This window comes from Elaeis guineensis, chromosome 1 (genome assembly GCF_000442705.2).
Source record: "Elaeis guineensis isolate ETL-2024a chromosome 1, EG11, whole genome shotgun sequence".
In the NCBI taxonomy this organism is placed as follows: Eukaryota; Viridiplantae; Streptophyta; class Magnoliopsida; order Arecales; family Arecaceae; genus Elaeis; species Elaeis guineensis.
Window position 1 is genome coordinate 177,526,493 of NC_025993.2, and position 24,663 is coordinate 177,551,155.

At 34.6% G+C, this 24,663-nt stretch overlaps 1 protein-coding gene and 1 pseudogene across 4 annotated transcripts; both read left to right on the forward strand.

Moving 5' to 3' along the window:
• The first annotated feature begins 720 nt into the window (after positions 1-720).
• Positions 721-13,572, forward strand: LOC105032120 (phytyl ester synthase 1, chloroplastic). 4 transcript variants are annotated; one of them, XM_073249950.1, is made up of 13 exons: positions 721-1,279; positions 1,427-1,478; positions 4,217-4,272; positions 4,497-4,655; positions 4,776-4,880; positions 4,963-5,069; positions 7,384-7,505; positions 7,882-7,990; positions 8,435-8,568; positions 8,658-9,027; positions 10,191-10,304; positions 12,780-12,862; positions 13,000-13,572. In XM_073249950.1, exons 1-13 carry the CDS (start codon positions 736-738, stop codon positions 13,295-13,297), a joined length of 2,253 nt encoding a protein of 750 aa, XP_073106051.1. In that variant the 5' UTR covers positions 721-735; the 3' UTR covers positions 13,298-13,572. The 4 variants fall into 4 exon arrangements, with proteins under 4 accessions (XP_073106051.1, XP_073106054.1, XP_073106057.1 ...); XM_073249953.1 differs by having other exon boundaries at positions 10,224-10,304; XM_073249956.1 differs by lacking the exon at positions 10,191-10,304.
• A 142-nt stretch (positions 13,573-13,714) lies between these two features.
• On the forward strand, positions 13,715-24,452 carry LOC140854297 (uncharacterized; annotated as a pseudogene).
• Positions 24,453-24,663: the final 211 nt, after the last annotated feature.

Here is a 24,663-nt window from a genome sequence, read left to right on the forward strand (position 1 = left end):
TTATCCTCTAAAATAATAATATAATCTTTCAAAAGCAATGCCAAGCATGTTCTAACAATAACGTGCTTTTCATCTGTCTCTCTCTTTCCATCCATGGCCAATCCCTCCATATGCTCTATTCAAATTTTTATACATTTCACCTCCTTATTAAGAAAAATGGATGTACAGAGAATAATTTTTGAAAGAATCTTAAGATTTTTAGCTAAGCACGTAATTGCTATCTTTAGAATATTATTTGCTTCCACTCAAAAGAATTTGCTCTCGGATTCAAAGGAAATATACTCTCAAGATACAAAAAAAATTTTATGGATTCTGTAAATAGCAATTTTGAAGAATCTTCGAGAACTCTCTATAAAATTATTTAGATACTAGAAAAAAAAATAAAATTTTAAAATGAAAGAGAGAGGATTAATTGATTGATATTTTCGATCACAGGGTTCTATATTTATAGAGTCCGAATAGATGCAAAAGCATCTTTCCTGAATATATAATTTTTAATTCATAAATACATGACTTCAGTTTAAACAGAAATTAAATATCAAAGATTGTCTTATCACGATGAAATACCTCTTAGAGAGAAATCCATCCGGGTGGTCGATGGGGATATTTTTTCTAAAAATTTCTTCAAAAAATAATTATAAACATCCGCTAATCTCTTTCTTTCTCTATTTTTATTTATTTATTGTTTTAAAAAAAAACCTCCATTTCTCTTCCACATTTTATTTAAATATTACAATGTATCCAACACTCCCATCTCTCGGCCCACCTTCGCGCACCGCGGCCTCCCTCTCCCTCTCCGTCTCTCTCTCAATCGTTCAAAACTTATATTTCCAACATTTCCCACCACCTGCTCGTATCTCCAACCTTCCCCAGTTCTCCCTCCTCCCATTTCCTTCTCGGCCTCTCTCCATGCTTCTGTCTTCCGCTCAACTCCCCTTCCTCCCCCTCCGAACCCCAACACCTCCCTTTCACTCGCCGAAGAGGTGTCGGCTCGCTGCGGTTTGCAAGAACCAAGTGAAGCATGCGTCCAGTTTGGAGCTTGATCGGTCTCTTCCCGGAAGTGGGGATTCCCATGCCGAGAAGAAGGCGAAGGGGACGAGAATCAAGGCTGGAGAACTGAGCGGACGGTATGATGATGGATTCGGGACGAAGAGCATGAAGGACTACTTCGACATGGCGAAGGAGATCATCAAGCCCGACGGAGGCCCCCCTCGCTGGTTCTGCCCTGTTGAGTGTGGACCTTCGATAAAGGACGCTCCTCTGCTGTTCTTTTTACCTGGTAGGTTTAAAGTTTTGTTTTGTTTTTGTTTTTTTTTTTTTTTTTTATTGCAGAGTACAAGTTGTGGTAAAAAAAGTTGCAGTCATAACTCATAAGGACTCTATGGGAGGTTCCATAAACTAAATTTTGATGTCTTATGATGTACAGGTATCGACGGCACTGGAATGGGGCTCGTTCTGCATCAAAAATCACTTGGAAAGTACGTTGTCCTGCCATACTATTTTTTAGGACTAATGTGTAATTGTTTACTTTCGCACTTAAAGAAAAGGAATAAAAAATCATGTCTAAGTAAGAAAACAATGTTTTAAGATCATTCTGAAGTGTAGGCATTTTGTTTTCCAGATATTTCATCATTGTTATAGATACGTCTGAATTCATTGCAGTTGAATTGATAACTTTCACTCTTTGCTGATATTTTTCAAGAAATAATGATGACTTAGTGCAAGATATCATGAATTTAGGAGTGAATTAAAAACTCATGCAATATGTGGAGGGGATTTTACTTTTTTTTGATGTCGAATGTACATATTGGTTGGATGTTGGATGCATGTATGGCTCGAGTATATCTGATGGATTTACTCATTTTACTCTTGTTTCTTTATGTACTATCTTTATTATTACAGAAATCTTTGATTTTTACCATTGCTTGTTAAAAATTTTTGTGCTTTTGACATGTGCTTTATCAAGATTTGCTAGGAGTTGGATTGATCTGTGTACTCTCTCTCAGAGCCAGTGTGCTCATTTTGTTGAAGATGGAGCTCTAATGGCAAAAATCAATTTTATGAAGTTGATTCAAGGGAGAAAAAAAATACCCTGAATTAGTAATAGGTTACAATATGGCAATGGCAGGGAGCATTTTATTTTAATTTTATCTTATGCAATCGCTGCTACATTGATCCCATGACCGAAATGATATTCCTAATTGGTCAAAATAGTTATAATATAGAGTTGTGCCAACATCTTATTAGCGAATATCAAATATCTGTACTTTCCCAGTTCAAACCTGTCAATATATGGACCCTAAAAGTGACAATGTGTTTCATCACAGCAATTAGTGATTTCAAGATTTTGAGTAGCACAGGTTTTACAAAAATAAAAGGAAGAAAAGAAGAAAAGATAAAGAAAACAGAGAAAGAGGAAAAGAGGAAAGAGAGTTCTCAAGGTGCAAAATAGATGGGAGAAAGAGAGCTGCTTGGTTTAATTTGCTAACTTTGCAGTCCTCTACTTGTAGAGGTTGTTCTTTCCAACCACAATTGAGGGAAAATCATAGGGCAAACTTATCCCGTATAGGTGACTGATTAGATGAGTCCCATATTAGTGTTAATTTGTAATCACAATTCTAAGCTAGACCTTAATTACAATCAACTATTTATACCTGGATCAACCCATGATAGCCATCATATATTGCAGAATATTATTTAGTATTGTCACAGTCTTCCATCACATTTTATGGAATCTTTGCAATATTTTCAGAAATATTTTGAGTCTTTCGTGATCTTGGTCAAATTAGAGGGCTACCATTCGCATAACTGCCAACTGAATCTCAGACCGAGCAAATAGCATGGAGATCTTGAGGTTAAACCACCTTCTCCTGTAAAATATCAGTCAACCTCGACAAAGTTGCTTCATTCATGAAACACAAGCTTGCCAGAAATATGTAGCAGCTTGGTTGTCTGACAGTCAATTGGAATGGAAACATGCTCAACCATGTTAACTCTCATGTAGTTGGAGTCATTTATTCAAACTCAGCCTCTGCACTCAAGAAAACAAACAATGGTTGGAGTGCATGTACTCAGAGGTAGACTGTTAGTCGGATGGGCGATTAGAGTTAGCACTTCTTAAAACTTCAAGATGCCCTCATGCAGATGCAATCAGTGTTAGATTGTTAATTGGATGGGCGATTAGATTCAGTGCATCTTTGAAACTTCGATATGTCCTCATTCAGACTTGTTGAAAACACCAGACCCTCTGTAGAATCACTATTTATGTGCCAAAAAAGGTCTAGTTGATGGGCACATGGTCTCAACTTGGTTTTCTACTGGGAATTCTATTGCTTGTCTCTAGAAACTAGTAAAGCATAAGTCCCATCCTTGTATGCTGACAGTGTATCTTCCTTGGAATGATGCTACTTCAATGCCAAGAATATAATGAAGCTGCCCTAAATCCTTGATTTCAGATCTTTGCTACAAAAGTTTCTTCAAAGTGTCAATCTCAATCAAATCATTATTCATAAGTATGAACTCATTGAATAGGCAACATGCACAAGTGCCCAACATGTCAGTAAGAAGTCCTACTGGTGAATAAAGATTGATCAGGTTGGCTTCTTATACATCCAAGTTTGAAGAATATCTGGCTAAATTTGTCAAACCAAGCGGGCAGAGATTACTTGGGTTGATCTTAGGGGACACATACAAAGACACTTCTTCATGTAAGTCAGCATGCAAAAACACATTATTGACATTTAATTGAAATAACACCTATTTTAGATTAACTGCATCACATATTAATCCTTAACAAAATTTAACTTTGTAAAGGTGAAAATTTCTTGAAAAAAATTCATTCCATAAATTCGTTCACATCCATTTATGATTGATTGTTGACTTGATATTTGACAATATATATCCCATGACATCCTATTATGCATTTTCCTTCAGACAAGGCTACTAATTCACATGTGTTCTTCTTTTTAAGTACCTCCATTTCATGTAATATAGCATTTTGTCAGCCAGAAAATGTTCCACGCTTCATTAGCTGACCTGGGATTAGATATAGACGAGATATGAAAGTAAAGTTTTTATAGACAGGAGAAAGAGACATAAAATAAACAAAGTGATTATACAATATGAAGCACATTTTTCTTTCTGCTTCCTAATGCATAATTGTATAAATTCTCACATAGTATTATATATTTATGGGCCTGTTTTGCTGGTGATATAGGATTTTTGAAGTTTGGTGCTTGCACATTCCAGTAAATGATCGGACACCATTTGAAGGTTTTGATCTCTCTTCTTTTCATATGCAGAAAATGTACTGGTCAAGCATTTTATCTTTAATTCTTTTTCAGATTATTTGATTTTCTATAATTAATTATTATTAGAGGTTTTCATATCAGACCATTATAACTCTATTTCTTTTTTTTTTTTTTTAAGAATTTTTTTCTTGTGCTAATTATTTGCCCATGCATCGACTTGTAATTTATATATTTTTTTGGATTAAGGACTTGTGGAATTTGTTGAACGCTCTGTGAATTCTGAGCATGCTATGTCTACAAATACGCCAATATACATTGTTGGAGATTCCCTTGGGGGATGCTTAGCACTTGCTGTTGCTGCTCGCAACCCCGCTGTTGGCATTGTACTAATATTAGTCAATCCAGGTTGGTAAAGACTATGCATAAAACCTGTTAACTTTGTTGTCCATAATTTTCAAAATCCTCCTTCATTATCTGCATGAATTATTCTGGGATGGTTACTTATATATTTGTCATGTTCTTCAGCAACATCATTTGCCAGGTCACGGTTGCAGCCTTTACTTCCTGTCTTGGAGGCACTACCAAGCAACCTCCACATCACCATTACTTACCTTCTTAGCTTAGTCATGGGTAATCTGTTTCTTTACTTTTATTCTTAATCTGCAAAGTTTATGGTGCTCATTGTTGGATTATTTTTCTGTCATGGCAATAGGTGATCCTGTGAAGATGGCAATGGCCGGTGTTTCAAAAGAGCTTCCTCTTCCCCAAACACTGGACGAATTGTCAAAATGTCTTACTTCCTTGTTACCTATACTCTCAGTAAGATAACTCTACCACTTGTTGGAACATCTTTTTATCATGTTTTTCTGATCTGTAGTTTATGTTACATATCATTACTATGCAATAAATTGCATAGATAAATTCTTCTTCTTTCATGGTGGTGACTCCATGCCCAAGGTTGAGTGCATTAAATAAAGGTGAAGATTCCTAAATATGTTATGCAGTGGTGATTACTCCATTGTATTTATCTCTTGTTAGTTTCCATTTCTTTATCTTCTTTCTTCAAACATGTTGTCTTAGTCTTGTAGAAGCCTAGAAGCATAGATTCTAGAATCCATCTTTCTATATAGACATGTTTTCTTTTCTGTAACCTTTTTAATTTATCGGTAAGTTAGTCAGACCTGCCCTACAAATTACAGCACATCAGAGATGCAGCTTGCTCCATCACAAAATCAGCTACCAGAAACCAGTTATAGCCTGTTTGCTAAGCCTTTATCAACCATCAGGTGATCTCTAGAAAAATCATCTTACTTTCGGCATGATCTGTATATTAGATAAATTGAGATTCCTTAAATTATATTTGGATTTTCTAAATTTTAATATCATAGACTGTACCCAAATAAGTCCTTGCATCAAATGTCAGATAGATGAATTTCACGCATCAATTTTTAGACTATTTGTGTTTTAAGGTCTTAATATTTCTCAATTCCTCTTATGCTGAATTCCTCAAATTAGAACCTTTATATTTTGAAATCTTTAACATTGGTAATTTTGAAGAGGATCAATTGCGAGTATCTTAGTAAGGAGCCCCTTTTAACTTTTTATATCTGTAATCTTGAAGCAAAGATAAGGTATGATGCTTTATGTTTTTCTTTTAAGTGGAATTCTTCTATAAGAATCATTTTAAAGTTATGATCTACATTAAAGTCGCATTTGGTGCATTGCCAGATTATCTTGGAAGATAATATGGATTGCCTTCAAGATAGATTACCATCATTAAATTGTCAGTAATATTGATTACTGTGTTTGGTACATGCAGGTGATGTTGTAGTAAAATTACTAAAAATATTAATTAACATGTTTGGTATGACAATCAAATTACTAGTAATGTGAAATCAAATTTTCAAAATATCCTTATAAAATTTTGTGAAATTTTGAATTATTAGGGAAGAGTTTGGTTTTAAATTTAAATCATAATTTTCAAATATGCTGGCAAGAAAAGAGGGCGGTGGCTAGGTCGTCGGAGGATGGGGCGGCGGTGATGGAGGCAAGGGAGGAGACATCAATGCCGATGTAGAAGTGCGGGCCATGGCCGAATATGACAAGGGCATGGGTGAAGGGGAAGCGGTCGAGGGTGGTGAGGGCATGGGGGAGTTCGAAGAAGAAGGGGAGGGTGAAAGCTCCCTGGGAAGGTGGTGGAGGGATGGGTTTTGCATGATTTTTTTTTGAGAGATAATTTTATCTAAAAATTTTTTTGCAACATTGCCAAACAAGTGATAATCTGGATAGCAACCTCTCCCTTAGGCAATCCAGATTATCTCCTGGAAGGCAATCCAGATTGCCAAGATAATTTAGATTGCCGTCCAAAAAGCATACCAAATACAATAATCTGGTGGGCCCACTCTAAATTGCCGGAATCTGGATACATTGCCAACTACCAAATGCAACCTAAGTATTTAACCCTACAATAACCACCAAAGTATGTATAACAAATAAGTCCTTGGCACCATACTAGCTTGTGTTGGTTAATGTAGAAATAAATTAGTGGGTAGGATGATGCAAATATCAAGAACACACCTTTTTAAAACCTTGAATAGTAAGTATAATGGAGGAAAATCAATCCAGTCAGTTGGCAAATATTATCTTTTTTTTTTTTTTTTATGTTTGTTCATAATTTGATATAGTGAACTTTATCATCATCTCCTATAAGCAATTTCAAGTTTTAAAACTTGTGAAGTTGGTCAGTCCCTCTCCTCCCATTTCTCTCCCCTTAAGTTGTATAATATCCTTTTTTTTGTCAAATTTCCTTTTCTGTCTTTCTCGAAATTGACTCCTGATATGCTTTCTAAAAGTTATAAAGAAATTGATTAAAATAAATCAAAGGGTGCATTTTCCAGCTTTATAAGAAGCATATATAGTGCTTTTTGCTTTTGGCCTACCATGTTCTGCATCTTCTTCACATCAGGCTTTCTTTTCCTTTTTTTTTTTTTTCAGCTAATTGTGGTTGCAAAGAGAAAAAAAGGGGAAAAGCCACATATGGGTCTTGTGGACCTCAAAACTGTCTTTATTAACATAGGACTCTAAATTAGGTTTCAGATACGATCGTTTCTTTTTACTTTTTGTGTGATAACAGGATTTGGCCGATATTATACCGAGGGACACTCTTCTATGGAAACTTAAGCTTCTCAAATCAGCTGCAGCTTATGCCAATTCTTGCCTTCATGCTGTGGAAGCTGAAGTTCTACTGCTTGCCAGGTTTGTCTTATGCGATTTTTTTTTTTGTTTCCACTTTTATCTTCATTCAGTGTTCCCCTGTTATCTTCCTTTTTCCAGCATCAACAGCATGAATAACATCCTTACCCATCTGATCTGATAAAGTTCCCCAATATGCATATAGGATGTCATATTTGGACTTTTTTTCAGAAATATTTGAGCAACATATGAGGAGAAATTTCCTTACATCGACACTTATCTCAGTATAATGAGGAACTGAGCAAATTTATGAAGACAAATTAGATATCATATATGTGGTTTTATGCCAATTGCTTAGATGCAAGTACCTGATTTGATTTATATCTCAAATTTTATTGCTTCTTGTGAGTTCATATCTGACAGTGTACTCATGATTTAGTGGAAAGGACAACTTGCTACCAAGTGGAGAAGAAGCAGATCGACTTTGGACTTCACTAAAAAATTGCAGAGTTCGGTACTTCAAAGACAACGGTCACACCTTACTTTTGGTCAGCAGACGTTTCTAGTTAAATCCTTATCACTCATTGTAGAGTTGCCTTTTATTGATATATCCATAATTGCCAGGATCAGTGACAGTGTCAATTATGTTGATGCTTTCTCACTCAGAGTTATCATTCTAGAACGTGATGTTTGTTTAACTCTTATGCTAGGACTTGAGTGTCTGGAATATAGAAACAAAGAAAGTTTTCTCCAGTTTGTCAGTTTGTTGGCTTCGTCAAGAAATTACAAAGTTTCATATTTTTCATGCTTAAGTTTGCAGAAAAATTTCTAGTATGAGAAGTAGGCTGAATAATACCTCTCAGTAATTTCATCCTTTCATATTTATTATTTTAGAAACACTCAAATTTTAAATCAAAGAAAAAACAGAAAAATTTTAGTTCTATTGGCTGACAATGAAACACTCAATTTTCAAATTTGTCATGATGATACAGGAAGATGGTATCAATTTGTTGACTATTATTAAGGGTGCCTGCATTTATCACCATTCTGGACAACATGATTATGTCACAGATTACCTTCCTCCTACTCACAGTGAATACAAAAAACATATTGAACAAGATTATAGGTGCATGTTCCATGTTCTTACAATAGTTGCCAATGCTCAACCATGCACAACATCTTTATTCTGTTTCATATTATGCTGGTTAACTACAGATGGTTTCTCCTTGCAACAAGTCCAGTCATGTTTTCAACTCTGCAAGATGGAAGGATAGTGAAGGGTCTTGCTGGGATTCCTGACAAAGGTCCTGTCTTGTTCGTGGGTTATCACATGCTGATGGCGCTCGATGTTATCCCACTTTTCAAAGCATTCTGGAAAGAGAAGAATATTATATTTCATGCCATGGCGCACCCACTGTTCTTTTCAGAGAAATTTGAAACTTCACGGCGGGAGTTCTGCCTACTTGATTTTTGGAATATCTTTGGTGCATTGCCCATTACTCCAAGCAACATGTATAGGTTGTTTTCAAGAGGATCATTTGTACTTCTTTATCCTGGAGGTATCTGTGAGGCTCTACATCGGAAGGTGTGCTAAATTACTTTTTTCACTTCATTATTAAAGATATCTTTGATCTTCTAGCTTTATTGTGCTAAGTATCAGTGGATAAGAATAACCATGCTGTATATAGGTATAGACGGACGGATGGATGGATGCCTTGCAAATACATTGATCACCCATAGGCATATAAGTTAAAAGTTCGGGGATATTTTTATATAAGCCCTTTAAAATCCCCTCGTTCCCTTATTTACCCTTTAAAATGCTGATAGTGTATATATGCTACTCTTGATGTCTAAAATTTCACCTATACTGTTTATTTCATGTTGCATTCACTTCTGTCATTCAAATTTCATCTAGATTAAGAGCTGACAAAACTGGTCCATGAACTATTTTTCCTCATGCATAATGTTTGAAAACCTTAAGGGAAATATATGAAATGTTGTGCCTGTGGTACATGCATTACTTCTCAGAGTTAGAAGGACTACTAACCAAGGACCATTAGCGGAGCATATGCAAGAGAAACATCAAGAAGGTAACACAATAAAATAATATGGTAATATCACTTTTCAGTTGCTGACTTCATCAAATCACAAGGGCATATATGCAAGTTTCACATTTTAGAGTGGCATACATGTAAGTATTTTGGAAGGGGTATATCTGTAAGTTTTGTATATCTTGATATATATCTGGAAAATATTTTAGTGGCGTGAGGATCAGATGGTGCATAGAGGTGCAACACTAAGTGATTTATGATTATTTGCAAAAACTAGGATTGTCTCAATGAATGTTTTCAATGATACAAAATTCATGGTTAGAAATATCCAAATGCAAGGAATTTAGACCAAATAGAAGACTGAGTCATGATATTAGGTCAGGATGTTTTGCATGCAGTAGGGAAAACTATATTGGCCTATTCTTTTTATTCATCAACCAGTGTGTGCATAGAATCTATGAATGAAGCTTGATCAAGCCCTAATAAGAACAGTGCATTGATTCCAAAATTTTAATTTAATTTCCATTTAGCAAAGTTGAAGTTGGGCCTAGGGAAAGACTTAAACATGATGCACCAACTCGTACACGAGTATACATTTGAGGATCATGCTGGTTAGTACATGTTGTGATGTATATCTACTATTATAGGCCACTTTATTTTCTCTAAGAATTAATTTTGATGCATGGATGGTTGACAGCATGAAGAATATAAGTTGTTTTGGCCAGATCAGCCTGAATTTGTGAGAATGGCTGCTCGATTTGGGGTCACAATTGTACCATTTGGGGTTGTTGGAGAAGATGATGTGACAAAGGTAAAAATTTCATTTAGTTTTGTAGAATTCTGCGAAACAAATTTTAAAATAAGGTATATTTTTGGAAAGCTACTGTCTAAAACAATAAGGATTCAATTGACAGCTTGTGCCAGTTGGCACATGCCATTCCGTGCCAGTACCAGCATGCAACCTTGGATTGGTATAACTTCGAGCTGACCTAGTGCCTTAGCATGAGTACTTGGTCACGACATGTGCTGTGCTGTGTGAGCCAAGGTTTGAAAACTGACAGTACCTCAGTATGGTATTCCTAGAGGTGTAAGAGAGCTAAGCTCAATCAAGCTTGGTTTGAAATCAATTTCAAGATGGAACTCTAAGATCAAGCTCGATTTGTTTCGATTACTTAATCTCGAACCGAGCCAATCATGAGCATAATTGATCCTAAAAGCAAGTTGAGTTCAAGCTTGAATAAAACACTGATTCAAGCTTGGTTCACGCCTATTTAACATTTAATTGATTCAAAAAATAATAAAGTACTAATTATAACCTGCTTCCAATGATCCACTGTTTATATAATACATAATATACACATAATATATAATATAAAAATGCAACACATAAATATATTCTAACCTTGTTGAGCCAAACCTAATTAATTCTGAGCCTTTTTTTCTGGTTCAAACTTTGGTTTAGCTTCAAACTGAGCTTGATTCAAGATTTTCTCACGCTGACCTCAAGCTGCTTGTTTGACGACCCTTGGTATATCTTATACTGAGGCACACTGAGGAATGCACCATGAGCCATACTAAGGCATACCGGCGAACCATGAGTAATTACAGGGTCATACGTACTGTTTTGATACATTACCAGTATGCCCCATGCTGGCAGCACTTAAATCCTTAATTGAAGCAGTGATGTGTTTCTTTTGATTGTTTCAATTTGATATTGTGACAAGATGTCCACTTACAAATTTGATCCATATAAATATCAATATCCACGTAAATGACTTCTTTAGCGTTGACTTATTTACTCCATTAAGGACTAACGTAAGTTGCTTAAAAACACAGTGATGTGTTGGCAATGGACAATATCAAGTGCATGAGACTATGATCCCATCAAACATTAATCTGATAAAAGTATAGTTCCCCAGGAAAAATTAGGTTTAAAACAAACTGGAAATTTTCCTAGACTTAACAATACAATCGGTTAGATTATAAGTAGTCTTTTCTTCTCCTGAGATTGCTAATTGCCAAACTACTGATCTTTTGACACTCATCTAACATACTATACATTTTACTGTAATATACAGTGTCATGGATATGCAAATATCAGGTACTTCTGGTGATCAAGGTTATGTACAGAAGATAAAAATAATGAATTCAGATCAGTTGATTAAGGCGGAATTTTGTCAAATGATATCCGGACTCAAAAACAACAACACACTGGATGAGTGAGTTGCTCAAATGAACCATGACCTGAAAAGGAAAGAATCATGGATTTAATCGATTTTTTTCCCCATTTGTATGAATAGGCTGCATTTGACATCGGTTCCAATTCTCTTCTTTTTAGAAGCAAAAAACATGAATTCATTTCAGAAGTAGGAAGCAGATTTAGTAGCTATGGCTATATATAATTATATACGTACATACTTAAATATGTAAACACATACATGGAACGTATGTGCGTATGTACACATGTACACACACACATGCACACAGGGCCTAATAAGAATTACCATCCACCCAGACCTAACCAAAAGAGATTCCAACTGTTGGATTGCATTGTTGTGACACCTAGCATCACTGCAACAGTTTAGGTTTTTGGTTAAGAATTTCATGAGTATCCTATTGTCTTTTTGTTGTTGAACCATTGTGAACAGTTCTTGATGACTTCTTCTGGCACTTATTGCACCTACCATTGAGAGATTTTGAATCAACAGGGGGGAGGCTGTCTCAACCCATATCTTCATTCTTTGGTGATTCGAGGGCTTAGAGGACTCCATGAACATTATGATACTATCTTGTCGGCCAGCTATGTCATAATCTCAAGTTGATTTGAGCTCAAAACTGTTATCTTTTCAATTATTCTCTAGGTGCTAAAGAAAATCCTTTGTGGCCTTTATCTGATTTTCTCTATGCAATTATGGTTCTCATATGATCTTATGATCTATTTATGCTAGTTATTGATGAATTTCAATATGATCAGTCAATCAGTTAACAATGTATTGTAATCTAGACCCTCTTACTTTGTCCACCCAAACCTTGCCAATCATTCTTTACCTTCATCAACCTTGTTTTGTTAGCTGTGGGGGCTCTTTTTTTGCTGTAATGTTAAGGATGCATCTTTGGCTCCCATTACCTTGCCAATTTATCACTTGTAAATAATTTATTTACAGTCAAAGTGCTCATTATTTTCAGCTTTTCATGGCTAAGGCTCCCATTTTTGTTTTCCCCATATAATAATTCATGTTCTTCTAAATTCTGTTTGTTGATTAATAACTTGTGAATATGTTGACAGTTGGTTCTTGATTACAATGATCAAAAGAACATTCCATTTATCCGAGAATGGATAGAAGCGAACAGTAAGGAATTTACTCTAAGGTATCCATTCTGTATCAGATGTTCTTAATTTTTGGCTGAGATGGTTAGTCTTTTCTTATCTCCATGCCGTATAACTATCAATGGAGGTTTATCATATTACTAAATGCATGCTAAACAGGAGCATTCCTTGGTTGTAGGTCTGATGCCAGTGGGGAGGTTTCTGAGCAAAAGCTTTATATTCCAGGAGTTCTCCCAATATTACCTGGGCGTTTTTACTATCTATTTGGGAAACCATTTGAAACACAAGGAATGGACATTCTAAAAGACAGAAGTAAAGCAAATGCAATGTATTTGCAGATCCAATCAGAAATTGAGAATATGCTCTCATATCTGAAGCGAAAGAGAGAGGAGGATCCGTATAGGAGTATCCTAAAGCGGGCTCTACATCAGGCTTTTTGGGATTCCTCAGCTGAAGTCCCCACCTTCGAGCCATGATGGTTTGGACAGTCAAGATGCAACTCTTGGTCCCATATCTTTATGACACTTTCAGTTTGATCATGCAGATGGTAGTAATTAAACCACAGTCTGCAAAGCGTGAGCAAAGAATTCAGCATGGATTGAGAGTAACAACAGAAAGCATGTCATTTTCTTATTTCAATGAAGCTAGGGAGAAAGTAGCCCGGCTAATTGCATCTAAAATGATAGGTTTGGTGGATTAGGACACTTCTCTTATGGAATGGTATAATAAATTGGCAGTCTCTGTTAGCCAATATAGTGGTAAGTGAGGTCATGAAGTGGTTAATATTCAGGTACAAGGATCGGTGGTTCATAGCTGCTGTTGGGTTAATATTAAATTATAAATATCACGTCCTCAAATTTGAAACATAGCATGACCATGCTATCAAGGATATTGTCTTCAATAATACGAAGCTTATTAATCATAATCGATTCAAACTTATTATAAGTAAAATATAACAAAAAATTTAATTTCATCATTCATCAAGTAATTAAAATAAAATAGATTTAGGACATCTAAATTTAAAATCAAATATTAAAACAATCACTTGATTAAGATTAATTATGTAGTTTTTTTTTATCAAAACAATCATGTTATGATTATTTGGTTAATAAATACAATTATTAGATTAAGATTAGTTATGTAGTTTTTTCTATCAAAACAATCATGTTATGATTATTATATAATAAAATTTTTTTATGAATCAAATAATATTTCATTAGCGGACAAATTTGACAGACTTAAGGATCCCAAGGTCTTGAGAATATAGCACTTGCGTGGTGTTTTTTCCCAGGCATTCTTGATGCAGTAATTTGTTATTGATGACTTAGACCCAAACACAATGTCGAACAACCCAAACCTATTACGGCATTAACCCAACTAAACCAAACCCAACTTTTGGACGAGCCAACCGGTTTACCCTACCTAGGTCCAACCCAAAGCTAAATTGACCGTGGCATGATCCGCCCCATGATAACTTTTAGGCCGTGGTAATTAAACAACCCCAACCGTTGGATACCTTCCTTTAGCCATTGAGACGCTCCCTTTACCGGTCAAAATTATTTATAATAGTTGCTGGCTTTTCTCAAAAAATAATACTTCATATTACCACGTGGAAAAACAAACGGAGAACTAGGCTGAAATTAGAGAGAACAATTTTATCCGACTTATCAGATATCTAAATTCAATCGATCAAAAGCTAGGGTTTTTCTCGCTCCCAAGGCCTCGCCTTTCTTCAAAGAGAGAGAGGATGAAGAGCCGCGAGCTGGAGTGTGGATCCGAGAGGAGAACGAGCGCTAATTATAAGAAAAATAATTGGAAGATGAAGAAGAATGAGAGGAGGTTGGGAGGGAAGGGCCTCTCTCTCGGCGCCTTCGCCAACACGAAGTCCAAGCCGTCGGGATACAACCTTCGCTCATCAGTAAGATCGATCTCCTGATTATTTCTGTTCAATCCTGGAAGAGTTTATCCAATCAGTCCTAATTTATATGTCCGTTTGTTCTGTTATTTCGTATTGAGAACTGAATTGCTATCTTGATAAGCATGTTGGAGATTTTATTTCAATCCATTATGGGCATACAATTAAAAGGTACAAACTTGATAAAATTTATATAAATATTGCGTGCTATTTTAGTTCTCTCAAGATCACTGAGTTATGGCTCTCTGGAATTAATGATCAAACTAGTTGATTGGAATAAACTGTATCTTTCTAATGGTATATGTAATATGAACGTTTTGATTTACGTTTGGAGAAGGCCTAAATTAAAGTGAGCAGGGATGTTTAAAATTTATTATTGAAAGAAACAGGTGGAAAAGCTCACGTCTAGCAGGATTTTGAAGTAGGACACTTTTGGTTTGCTTGCTAGTTAGGCATAGACATTTTGAGACATAATTTTTTTGGCACATTCTAAGAAAAATATATCTGCCAGCTTATTTCATCCTGTGATTTATGCTAATTTGTGATAATTCGTATTTATGACTAGCAAACAAGCAACAATCAAAAAATTATGATTTAAGTTAAAAAGTTATCACCAATCATGTAATTGGTGAAAGATACCATTGTACTGTTAGAACGTGCATATGTGACACAACATGTAAGAATAAATGATGCATGTTTTACACAGTCATCCCACATTGAATCTGGTAGAAAATTTATAGAGGGTAACATTGTTAATGCAAATACAAGGTTTAACTTTGTTGACCAATTCAAAATTCTGTGAAATTTTGGAACTCAAAAAGTTAAGAAAAGGCACCTATATACTTCTTCAATTTCTTATATCTCTTCTTTTGTACATGATTTAGAGTTGATTAGGTGACAAAGGAATAGATTGGAGCTTCAAAATGTTGAAAACTTTGAGCTGAGGAGGAGAGAATGACTGCAGAATGTGGAAAAAACTATTTTTTTTAACAGTTCAGCTATTTTTTTGACAGAAAAGCACCTGAGTCAGTATGAGTATGGATGATGATGCACACTATAGTATGTCAACCGGGCAGTGGTGCTGTATGCATCAGACAATCTGATATGATATTATTTTGATACCCAAATCCTTGTATGGAGGATATGATATGTGCATGCGGATCTTGTACTTTTTTTCCTGGGTCTTTTGAGGGTTATTTGCAGGTTAATGTAGGTGGAGGAATCATTAAATCCTCCCCCCCATTGGAGAGGTTTGATAGGAGCCAGTTCTGGTCTTGTACACTGCTGGAGGTTTTACATCTTGAACTTGTATGTGTAGGCCGATCTTTAGTTATCTTGATGTAGGGATGCAAGTAGGGATGGGAGAATATTTAGATTACACCTATTTTAGAATTTTATTTAAGATAGATTTGCAATTGATTTGATTGAGAACCACAAGCCCTTTAATTTGCTTCTGGCTTCCACCTAACAATTCTTTGGTTTGAATCTGATTGAATAACAATCTGTATAGGACTTGAGTTTCAATACAAACTGGCCCACATACACCTTAACTGAGCTAGCATGGTGAAGTTTGACTTTTTGTGTTGAGAAACTTAGTTAGACAATTCAATTGTGTAGCCAGCTTGGACTTGCATCCACTGGAAGCACTCGTTGTCTGAATCACCAGAAAATGACTAAAATATCATTAAAACTGCAAAACTGCTGAGAATCTTGAATAGAATCACATTTGGACTTCATAACTAAAGCCTAGCCAGATAGTTATGCTTTAAAAAAGGACTATTTTATGAATTTTTCACTTATCTGGACTTCATTTGTCTGGGCACTAAAAATAGAAAATATGCTATTTCAAAGCATCTCGATGGACATGAATTATACCTGCTTCTGCCTTCTATCATTGCGATTAGTAATCTAGCCTACCACGGTTCTTGTCCATGTTCAGCTTTGTATTTGTAACAGATTGGGTGTATTTTAAAAAAAAAATCAAAAGCATAAAGTTTGCAAGAGGACTATTGTTTATTAAATTTCGATGACTAAAATAATAGATAATATAAATAAAAGATTAAAAGAAAGCAAGGCAATTGGGCTAGAAGGTGAGGAGTGAGATCACTACCATAAGATTGTAGTCACCTTATTATGTGTGTGGCTGATGTGCCTGCACATAATTCTAAGGGGCGAGCCAAGATCAGATGTTACTTATCCATGTGCATGTCCTTATCATGACAAAATAACCCTTTGATATGCTAGATGAAGGACGGCTATTGGAAAGATAAATGAAAATATTCTGGCTTGTAGACAACAAAAAATTTCCATACATTGTTGTTGCTATGCTTAATTTAAAAACATCAGCTGTGTTGAGATTAGCATGACTGATTTGTAAGGTCTGGGTTCTGCCAACTATGGTGGAGTGACATTTTACAATCTAAAAATGCATTACAGTGATTTAAAAAAAAATAAAAAAGAATAAATACAACAATCTTAGCTGCTTTGAGCTAAAAAATACTAAATGCCAACAGTTGCTGTTGGCTGAAGGATTTGAAGTTGATGCCTCAACTTCAGTGAGGCATCATGAGGACTGTCAAATAAGCGATGTATGGGTGCATGTCTGCTTGTAGGAGTATTGACCAAGGGGATATCCTCTATCAACTGCTATTGTTTACGTATTAAGAAAGCACGTTAAGTGCATGGGTTGAGAGCAATAGAAAAACCATTACAAGAGGGCTTTCTTGAAGTTTCTGTTTAGGGATGGTAAAATTGATCCGACCCGATGGGTATACATCCTACCCGAATCCGATCAAATCCGAAAAATAGGATTTGACCGGGTTTGGGTTCGGATTTGGATAAAACCCGAAAACTATAGTATGGATATGACTAGGGTATGGATAGTGCTATTTTCTATCCGAACCCGAATCCGAACCCGATCCGAACCTATGGATATGGGTAATACCCGAACCCATACCCGAATCCATATCCGAATATATATATATATATATATATATATATATATATATATACACATACATACATATATATATACACATACATATATATATACATATATACATACATATATATACATATCTATATATATACATACATATATACATACATACATATATACATACATATATATATATACATACATATATATATATACATATACATATACATATACATAGATATATATACACATATATATATATACATATATATATACATATATATACACATATATATATATACATATATATATACATATATATATACATATATATATATACATATATATATACATATATACACACACACACACACATATATACACACACACATGTATATGATCTCTCTCTCTCTCTATATATATATATAATTATATATATGCATGTATGTATATGTATGCATGCATATATGTATGCATGTGTGTGTGTGTGTGTTAGAAGTGTGTATGTGCGTATGTATGTATGTATGTATATATATATATAATTATATATTTGATTTATCTTTATATAGAAATCTTAAATTTATTGTTAATGTGATATTTATATTAATTTCATCAATTATCGAATTATACTTGTATATTTTTTTCTTCATTCTCATTATCTTTTAGTATTTCAAACTTCCTTTTCACTAAATATTTTTTATTATAGAATAAGATAATTAATATTTTTATATTTTTAAAATATAAAAAATTTGAATTCTTTATCTTTTTGAACAAGTCCTAATAAAGATAGTCTTATTTTATTTAAAAATAATACCTTTCCATCTCTATAAAATTAGAAATATAAACTTATTCAAAATATCAATAATAATAATAATAATTATTATTATTTCTTCATTATGGTTTTGTCTTCTAATAGATAATTTCAATTCACCCCATGATAGTGATTCATCTTTAATTCATCCCATAAAAATTAAGTTTAAAATAAAAAAAATACATCAAGTGTATATCAACCAAGCCAATAAAGCAATTGAATCTAATAAATAATTATTTTTACATTATATAATCCTTAATATATATTTTATTATAAAAGTAATTAGTAGCCTTGATTCTAAAGTAAAAAATTGAACGTAAAATATTTTCACTATATATTGCAGCTAAGTATATAATAAGTAACTAATATAGGACTTACAAGTATAAATATGTATTCAATATTTTAGTTACATAAGTGTATAATAAATGTTACATAAACTATAGTAATTTCAATATAATAAGTAAATAATATAAGTATATTTAATATTGTTATTATATAAGTGCTACACAAATTATAGTACTTTCAATATAGAGATTTTTAATGTAATAAATAACTTGTATAAGTATATAATAAGTGTATCTGATATTGTTACCATATAAATATATAATAAGCAAGCTATTAACCAACTAATATTTATTATCCAAATTTAATTAGAAATAAACTCAAAATTGTATTATCTATTAGTATTATAATGTCTAAATTAATTAAAGTAAACTCATAATTATTAATTATAATATCTAAACTTTAAATTAATAATTATAATATATATAATATATTAAATACCCTAACTACCATCGATTTTCCCCTAAACCTAAAATCCCTATTCCCTATTCTTAATTTTCTTTTACCTTAGAAATTTTGATCACCGCGCCGTCCCGCATCACCGTGCCGTCTTGCCGTCCTGCCTCGCCGTGCCGTCCCGCCGACCGCCGTCCTACCTCGTCGTGCCGTCCTGCCTCGCCGTCCAGTCCCGCCTCATCGTGCTATCCCGCCTCGCCGTCCAGTCCCGTCTCGCCGTGCCATCCCGCCTCGCCGCCTCTCGTCCAGCCCAATCGTGAGCTCCATAGGCCCTGTTCGCCGTCTCACGACATGCCGTGACCTTCTGTTCGCCGTCGCTCCACCACCACACGACCTCGCCGTTTCGCGTCCAGCCCTACCGTGCCTCAGATTGAGATCCACAGGCCTTGCTCGCTGCCACTCCACCGCCCCTGCTCATTGCCCCCGTCTCCAACCCCACCGCCTCTGCTCATCGCCTCCGTCCAACCTCTTCGTCCCTGCTCATCACCTCCGTCCAACCCCTCCGCCCCTGCTCATCACCTCTGTCCAACCCAGGTCCCTGTTCAGTGTTCACGTCGTGTTCAGCCCAACCACAGGCCTTGCTCGCCGCCACTCCATCGCCCCTGCTCATCGCCCTCATCCAGTCCAACCTCGCCACCCCTGCTCATCACCTCCGTTGGGCCCCGCCTGCTCATCGCCTCCGTCCAACCCCTCCACCCCTGCTCATCACCTCCGTCCAACCCCGCCGTCCCTGTTCGCATCGTGTCCAGCTCTGTAGGCCCTGCTCGCTGCCACTCCGCCACCTCTGCTCGTGTCCAGCCATCGTGTCCGGGACGAAGGAGGTGCTCTCAAATTTTTTTTTTACTTTATCCCTGCTGTGATTGCCATACATCATATGATACAAACAAAAAATTATTAAAATTTATTTATTTCATTGACAAGTATTCCATAAATATTATCAATTTATTTATTTATTTATTATTTTAAATTAATATTGAAAAATTATATTATGATCTTTTACTATCTACATATCTTTGAAGCTGCATAGATATATAAAATGTTATAAATTTATGAAATAGTTGCTTATTTATGTTTTGTACATAACTTTTCTCATGGCAGTTTATTAATGATGTCGGAAGAAATATTGAGCTCTCAGAATCCCAAAAATGGAGGTTCTTCTTGAGAATTAGAGAAAAAATCTAATCCTTCAATACCACAAGGAACTTCTACTTTTAGTACAACTTTTACACTTACATCGAATGTCATAGGTGCTTCATCTGAACCAATTCCTGTGGCAGATAACTCAATTATAGAGCATGGAAAGCAAAGAAGTGTGATTTAGAATCACTTTACCAAGAAAAAAGTCAATGGAATGGATAAAGCAGAATGCAATTATTGTCATAAGTTATTTGGAGGGTCTTCGAAGCATGGAACAAATCATTTACATCAACACATGAAATCTTGTCCGAAAAGAAGTACAAAGGACATAAGACAAATGATGTTAAGTACGGATGTTAAAGGGGACATAGCTAATTATGCTTTTGATCAAGCAAATGCAAGGAGAGACTTGGCTTCTATGATCATAGTATATGAATATCCTCTTTTGATGGTAGATCATGATCTGTTTAGAAAATTTCTCAATACACTTCAATCACTTTTCAAGTGTCCATCTCACAATACTATAAAAAATGATATTTTTAAAATTTATGACTTTGAAAGAAACAAGATGATAAAGATCTTAGAGAATAATACTAGTAGAGTTGCCATAACAACAGACATGTGGATAGTTTCAACCCAAAAAAAGGGATTTATGATCGTCACAGCGCACTTTATCAATAACTCGTGGACTTTACAAAGCCAACTTTTGAGGTATCGAACTCTTTAATACTTTTTTAGTGCTGTTTTATAATATTTTATACTTATATGATTGTTTTTTGATTATGAATTATTAAATTTTTAATAGATTTATCTATTTGTCTTGTCCGCATACCAGTGATGTTGTTACTAAAGTATTAGTCGATTGTTTACTGGATTGGAATGTGGATGCAAAGTGTCAACAATTATTTTGGATAACTGTTCAACAAATGATGCTTTGATTGGTATTGTGAAAGATAAATTACAAATTGATTACTTGTTGCAATCTGGTTCCATGTTACACATGCGTTGTTGTGCTTATATTTTGAATTTAATTGTCAAAGATGGTTTGGATGTGATAAAAAGTAGTCTTGAGAATATAAGGGATAGTGTAGTATATTGGACTGCAACTCCTAAAAGAGTTGAAAAGTTTGAAGAAACTGTGAGACAATTACGGATTTTTTGTAGTAAGAAATTATGTTTGGATTGTCCAATAAGATGGAACTCTACTTATTTGATGCTTCAAACTGCTACTCAATATAAGGATATTTTTACTCGATTGAGACAACGTGAATCTCAATATAAGTATTTACCTAGTGAGAATGATTGGAAATTTGCTCGAAAAATTTATGAAAAATTGAAGATTTTTTATACTATTACTGAGTTATTTTCAGGGATAAACTATCATACTGCCAACTTATATTTTAGAAAATTTTGTCAAATTAAGTTGGCTTTAGGAGAATGGTTGTTTGAAGATGAAGTAATACATGAAATGGCAATGAAGATGCTAGACAAATATGATAAATATTGAGGTGTGGTGCATGAGATAATGGGTGTTGCTTCAATTTTAGACCCAAGATATAAGATGAGTTTAGTTGAGTTTTATTTTGATCAAGTCTTTGAGAACGAAGAAGCTCCCAAATATGTTGATAAAATTCAGATATTATTAAATAATTTGCTGAAGAGCTACAAGTCAGGTAACATTTCAAATGCAAAAAATGTTAAAGATAGTGAGGGACAATCAACTATCAAGTCAAAGCTTGATTATGATGATAGTGCTTTACTTTCTTTTATTCAAAGTAAAAAGAAAGCTAAAGTAACAGTTATGACTGAGTTGGACCATTATTTAGAGGATGATGTGTTGTCTTGGTCTGATGATTTTGATATTTTGGTATGATGGAAGTAAAATGGATTAAAATATTCTACATTACAAACTATTGCTAGAGATATACTTGCTATTCCTGTATCCACAGTTGCTTCTGAATCTGCTTTTAGTACAAGTGGTAGACTTGTGAGTCCTCATCGAAGCCGACTCCAGGCAAAAATAATTGAGGCATTGATGTGTGCTCAAAATTAGTTATTAGCTTCTAAAAGTAAAGGTATATTAAATTTAATATTATTTATTATTTTGTGTACTTTTCACTATATTAATATGTTTATCTTATTTTGAATCATTGATAGATAGATCATTAGTCTACAAATATTTATGATGATGATGATGATGATGGTCATTTGGATTGTTCAGGTAATAATATTTTTACTTTATGATTATTTTTCTTATTTTGTTATATATATTTACTTAATTATGTATTAATTTTTTAATTACTTATTGCAGAGCCTACTATTTGCCTTGAATGATTTGTGGAGTTGCAGTCATTTCATAAAATTATTTAAAAGTTTGGTATTCAAGTTCACTACCTTTTTAGCATTATACTAAATTTTCATGGATGAAATAATGAACTTAATGGTTATGTTAGATTTTGAATGGTAGTTCTATTTCTATGTTGATTTCTATAAATTTGGACTTATAAATTATATTCTTTGTTGAATTGATAATTTTATTTTAATTGATAATATATAAAAATTTATTTTGGTTGTTTATATGTTCTATGTTTAAATATAATTCTATTTTTATGTTTGATTTCTATAAATTTGGACTCATAAATTATATTTTATATGGAATTGGTAATTCTATTTTTGATTGATAATATGCATAAAATTATTTTACTTTTTTTTTTGGGTATAGAATAGACGGGTATGGGTTGGGTATGGGGCGGGTATGGGTTGGGTATGGGGAAATGGGTTACCTACGGGTATCTCCGAACCCGTTGGGTATGGGGATGGATATCTCTTTTCTTACCCGATTGGGTATCGGGTAGGATTTGGATATAGGGTATTAAGTTTGGGTTTAGGGATGGGTAATACACTATCCGACCCAAACTCTACCCATTGCCATCCCTAAATTCTGTTCACTCGGTCGATTTTCAAAACGTCTTTGTTTAATCTTTATCCTTTCAAAAACCTGTTAGGGACTTTGATGGTTGCAAACACAGAGGAGAGAAGAGAGGGGTTGGGTTTGGCTTTAAGTTTGAGCCTTTACCGATGACCATCTTTCATGGTAACCTTATGATGCATTGCTTGTGTGAATCTACAATATGTCTTCTTGAGTGATTATCATTTTTTGTTTGAGTACTTCAAAAACAACTGAAATTTTAACTGGATTTCTCATGTTGTCACTGAAACATGATGATTGTGTGTTTTCATGGTCCAGAAAAGCAAAAGTTGTTCTATAGAAATGCCAAATATGTGAGCAAGTATGAGAAGTTGCAAAAGCAGCAAAACCAGGAAGGTAACATTCTTCCAACAGCTTCAGAACATGAGGTTTGCTTTTTCCTGTCTCTCTATAATTGCTGATCTTGATGTGCATGGAACTGAAAGCAAGAGAGATGGTAAGCAATCTTAAAGCAAATTAAAATTAGTATACCGTGATGCTGACTTGTTCCTGATCCTCATGTTACCTATCTGAACTCTTCTGTCTACTTCTTATCTAAATTTAGAAGCTTCTGTAAATTTATGAAACCATCTGGTTCTGTATCTTAATGCGGCTCACTTCAGTTTTTCTTTTTTAACTTGACATCAAGATTTATGGAGAATTTTGGATTGCTTTTGCAGGTTGGGAATGATAAGGAAAATATTCCAAAGCCAAGCAGGAATAAGAAGAAAAATAGTTTACAGAGCTTGAGAGAGGAGTATGAGAAGAAGCGTGCAGAAGATGAGAAGGCAAGGATGGAGAGAGAAGCCATCATTCAAGCAAAGAAAGAAGAAAGAGCGAAGGCTGACGCTAGAAGGAAGTCTTTGAGGGAGAAAATGTTTAAGACGACCAGATCTGGTCAACCTGTTATGAAATACAGAATTGAGCATCTTTTAGAAGGTTTAATCGAAGGTTTAATCGAAAGTTTTAAAAAGTAGATGGGACGTGTGAAGTTCTTGTTCTTGTAAACGATTGTTTGTTAACTAGTTTTGACCATAGGTATTATGTTTCTTGCCCTTCTTAAACCAGTAGCTTATTACTGGGAAGTTGAAAGTTGACCAGCATGCTCATGTATACCCATACCATCAGCTGTGGGTCTTCATGGTTCTGGTTAAGAATGGATCCGTTTCATATTCCTTTTTTATTAGTCTTGGCTCCACAAACAATAGGGAAACTAAATGCAGTGGGAAATGGGAGAGTTCAAGTCTTCTAATTTTATGAACCTGACATGGGGAC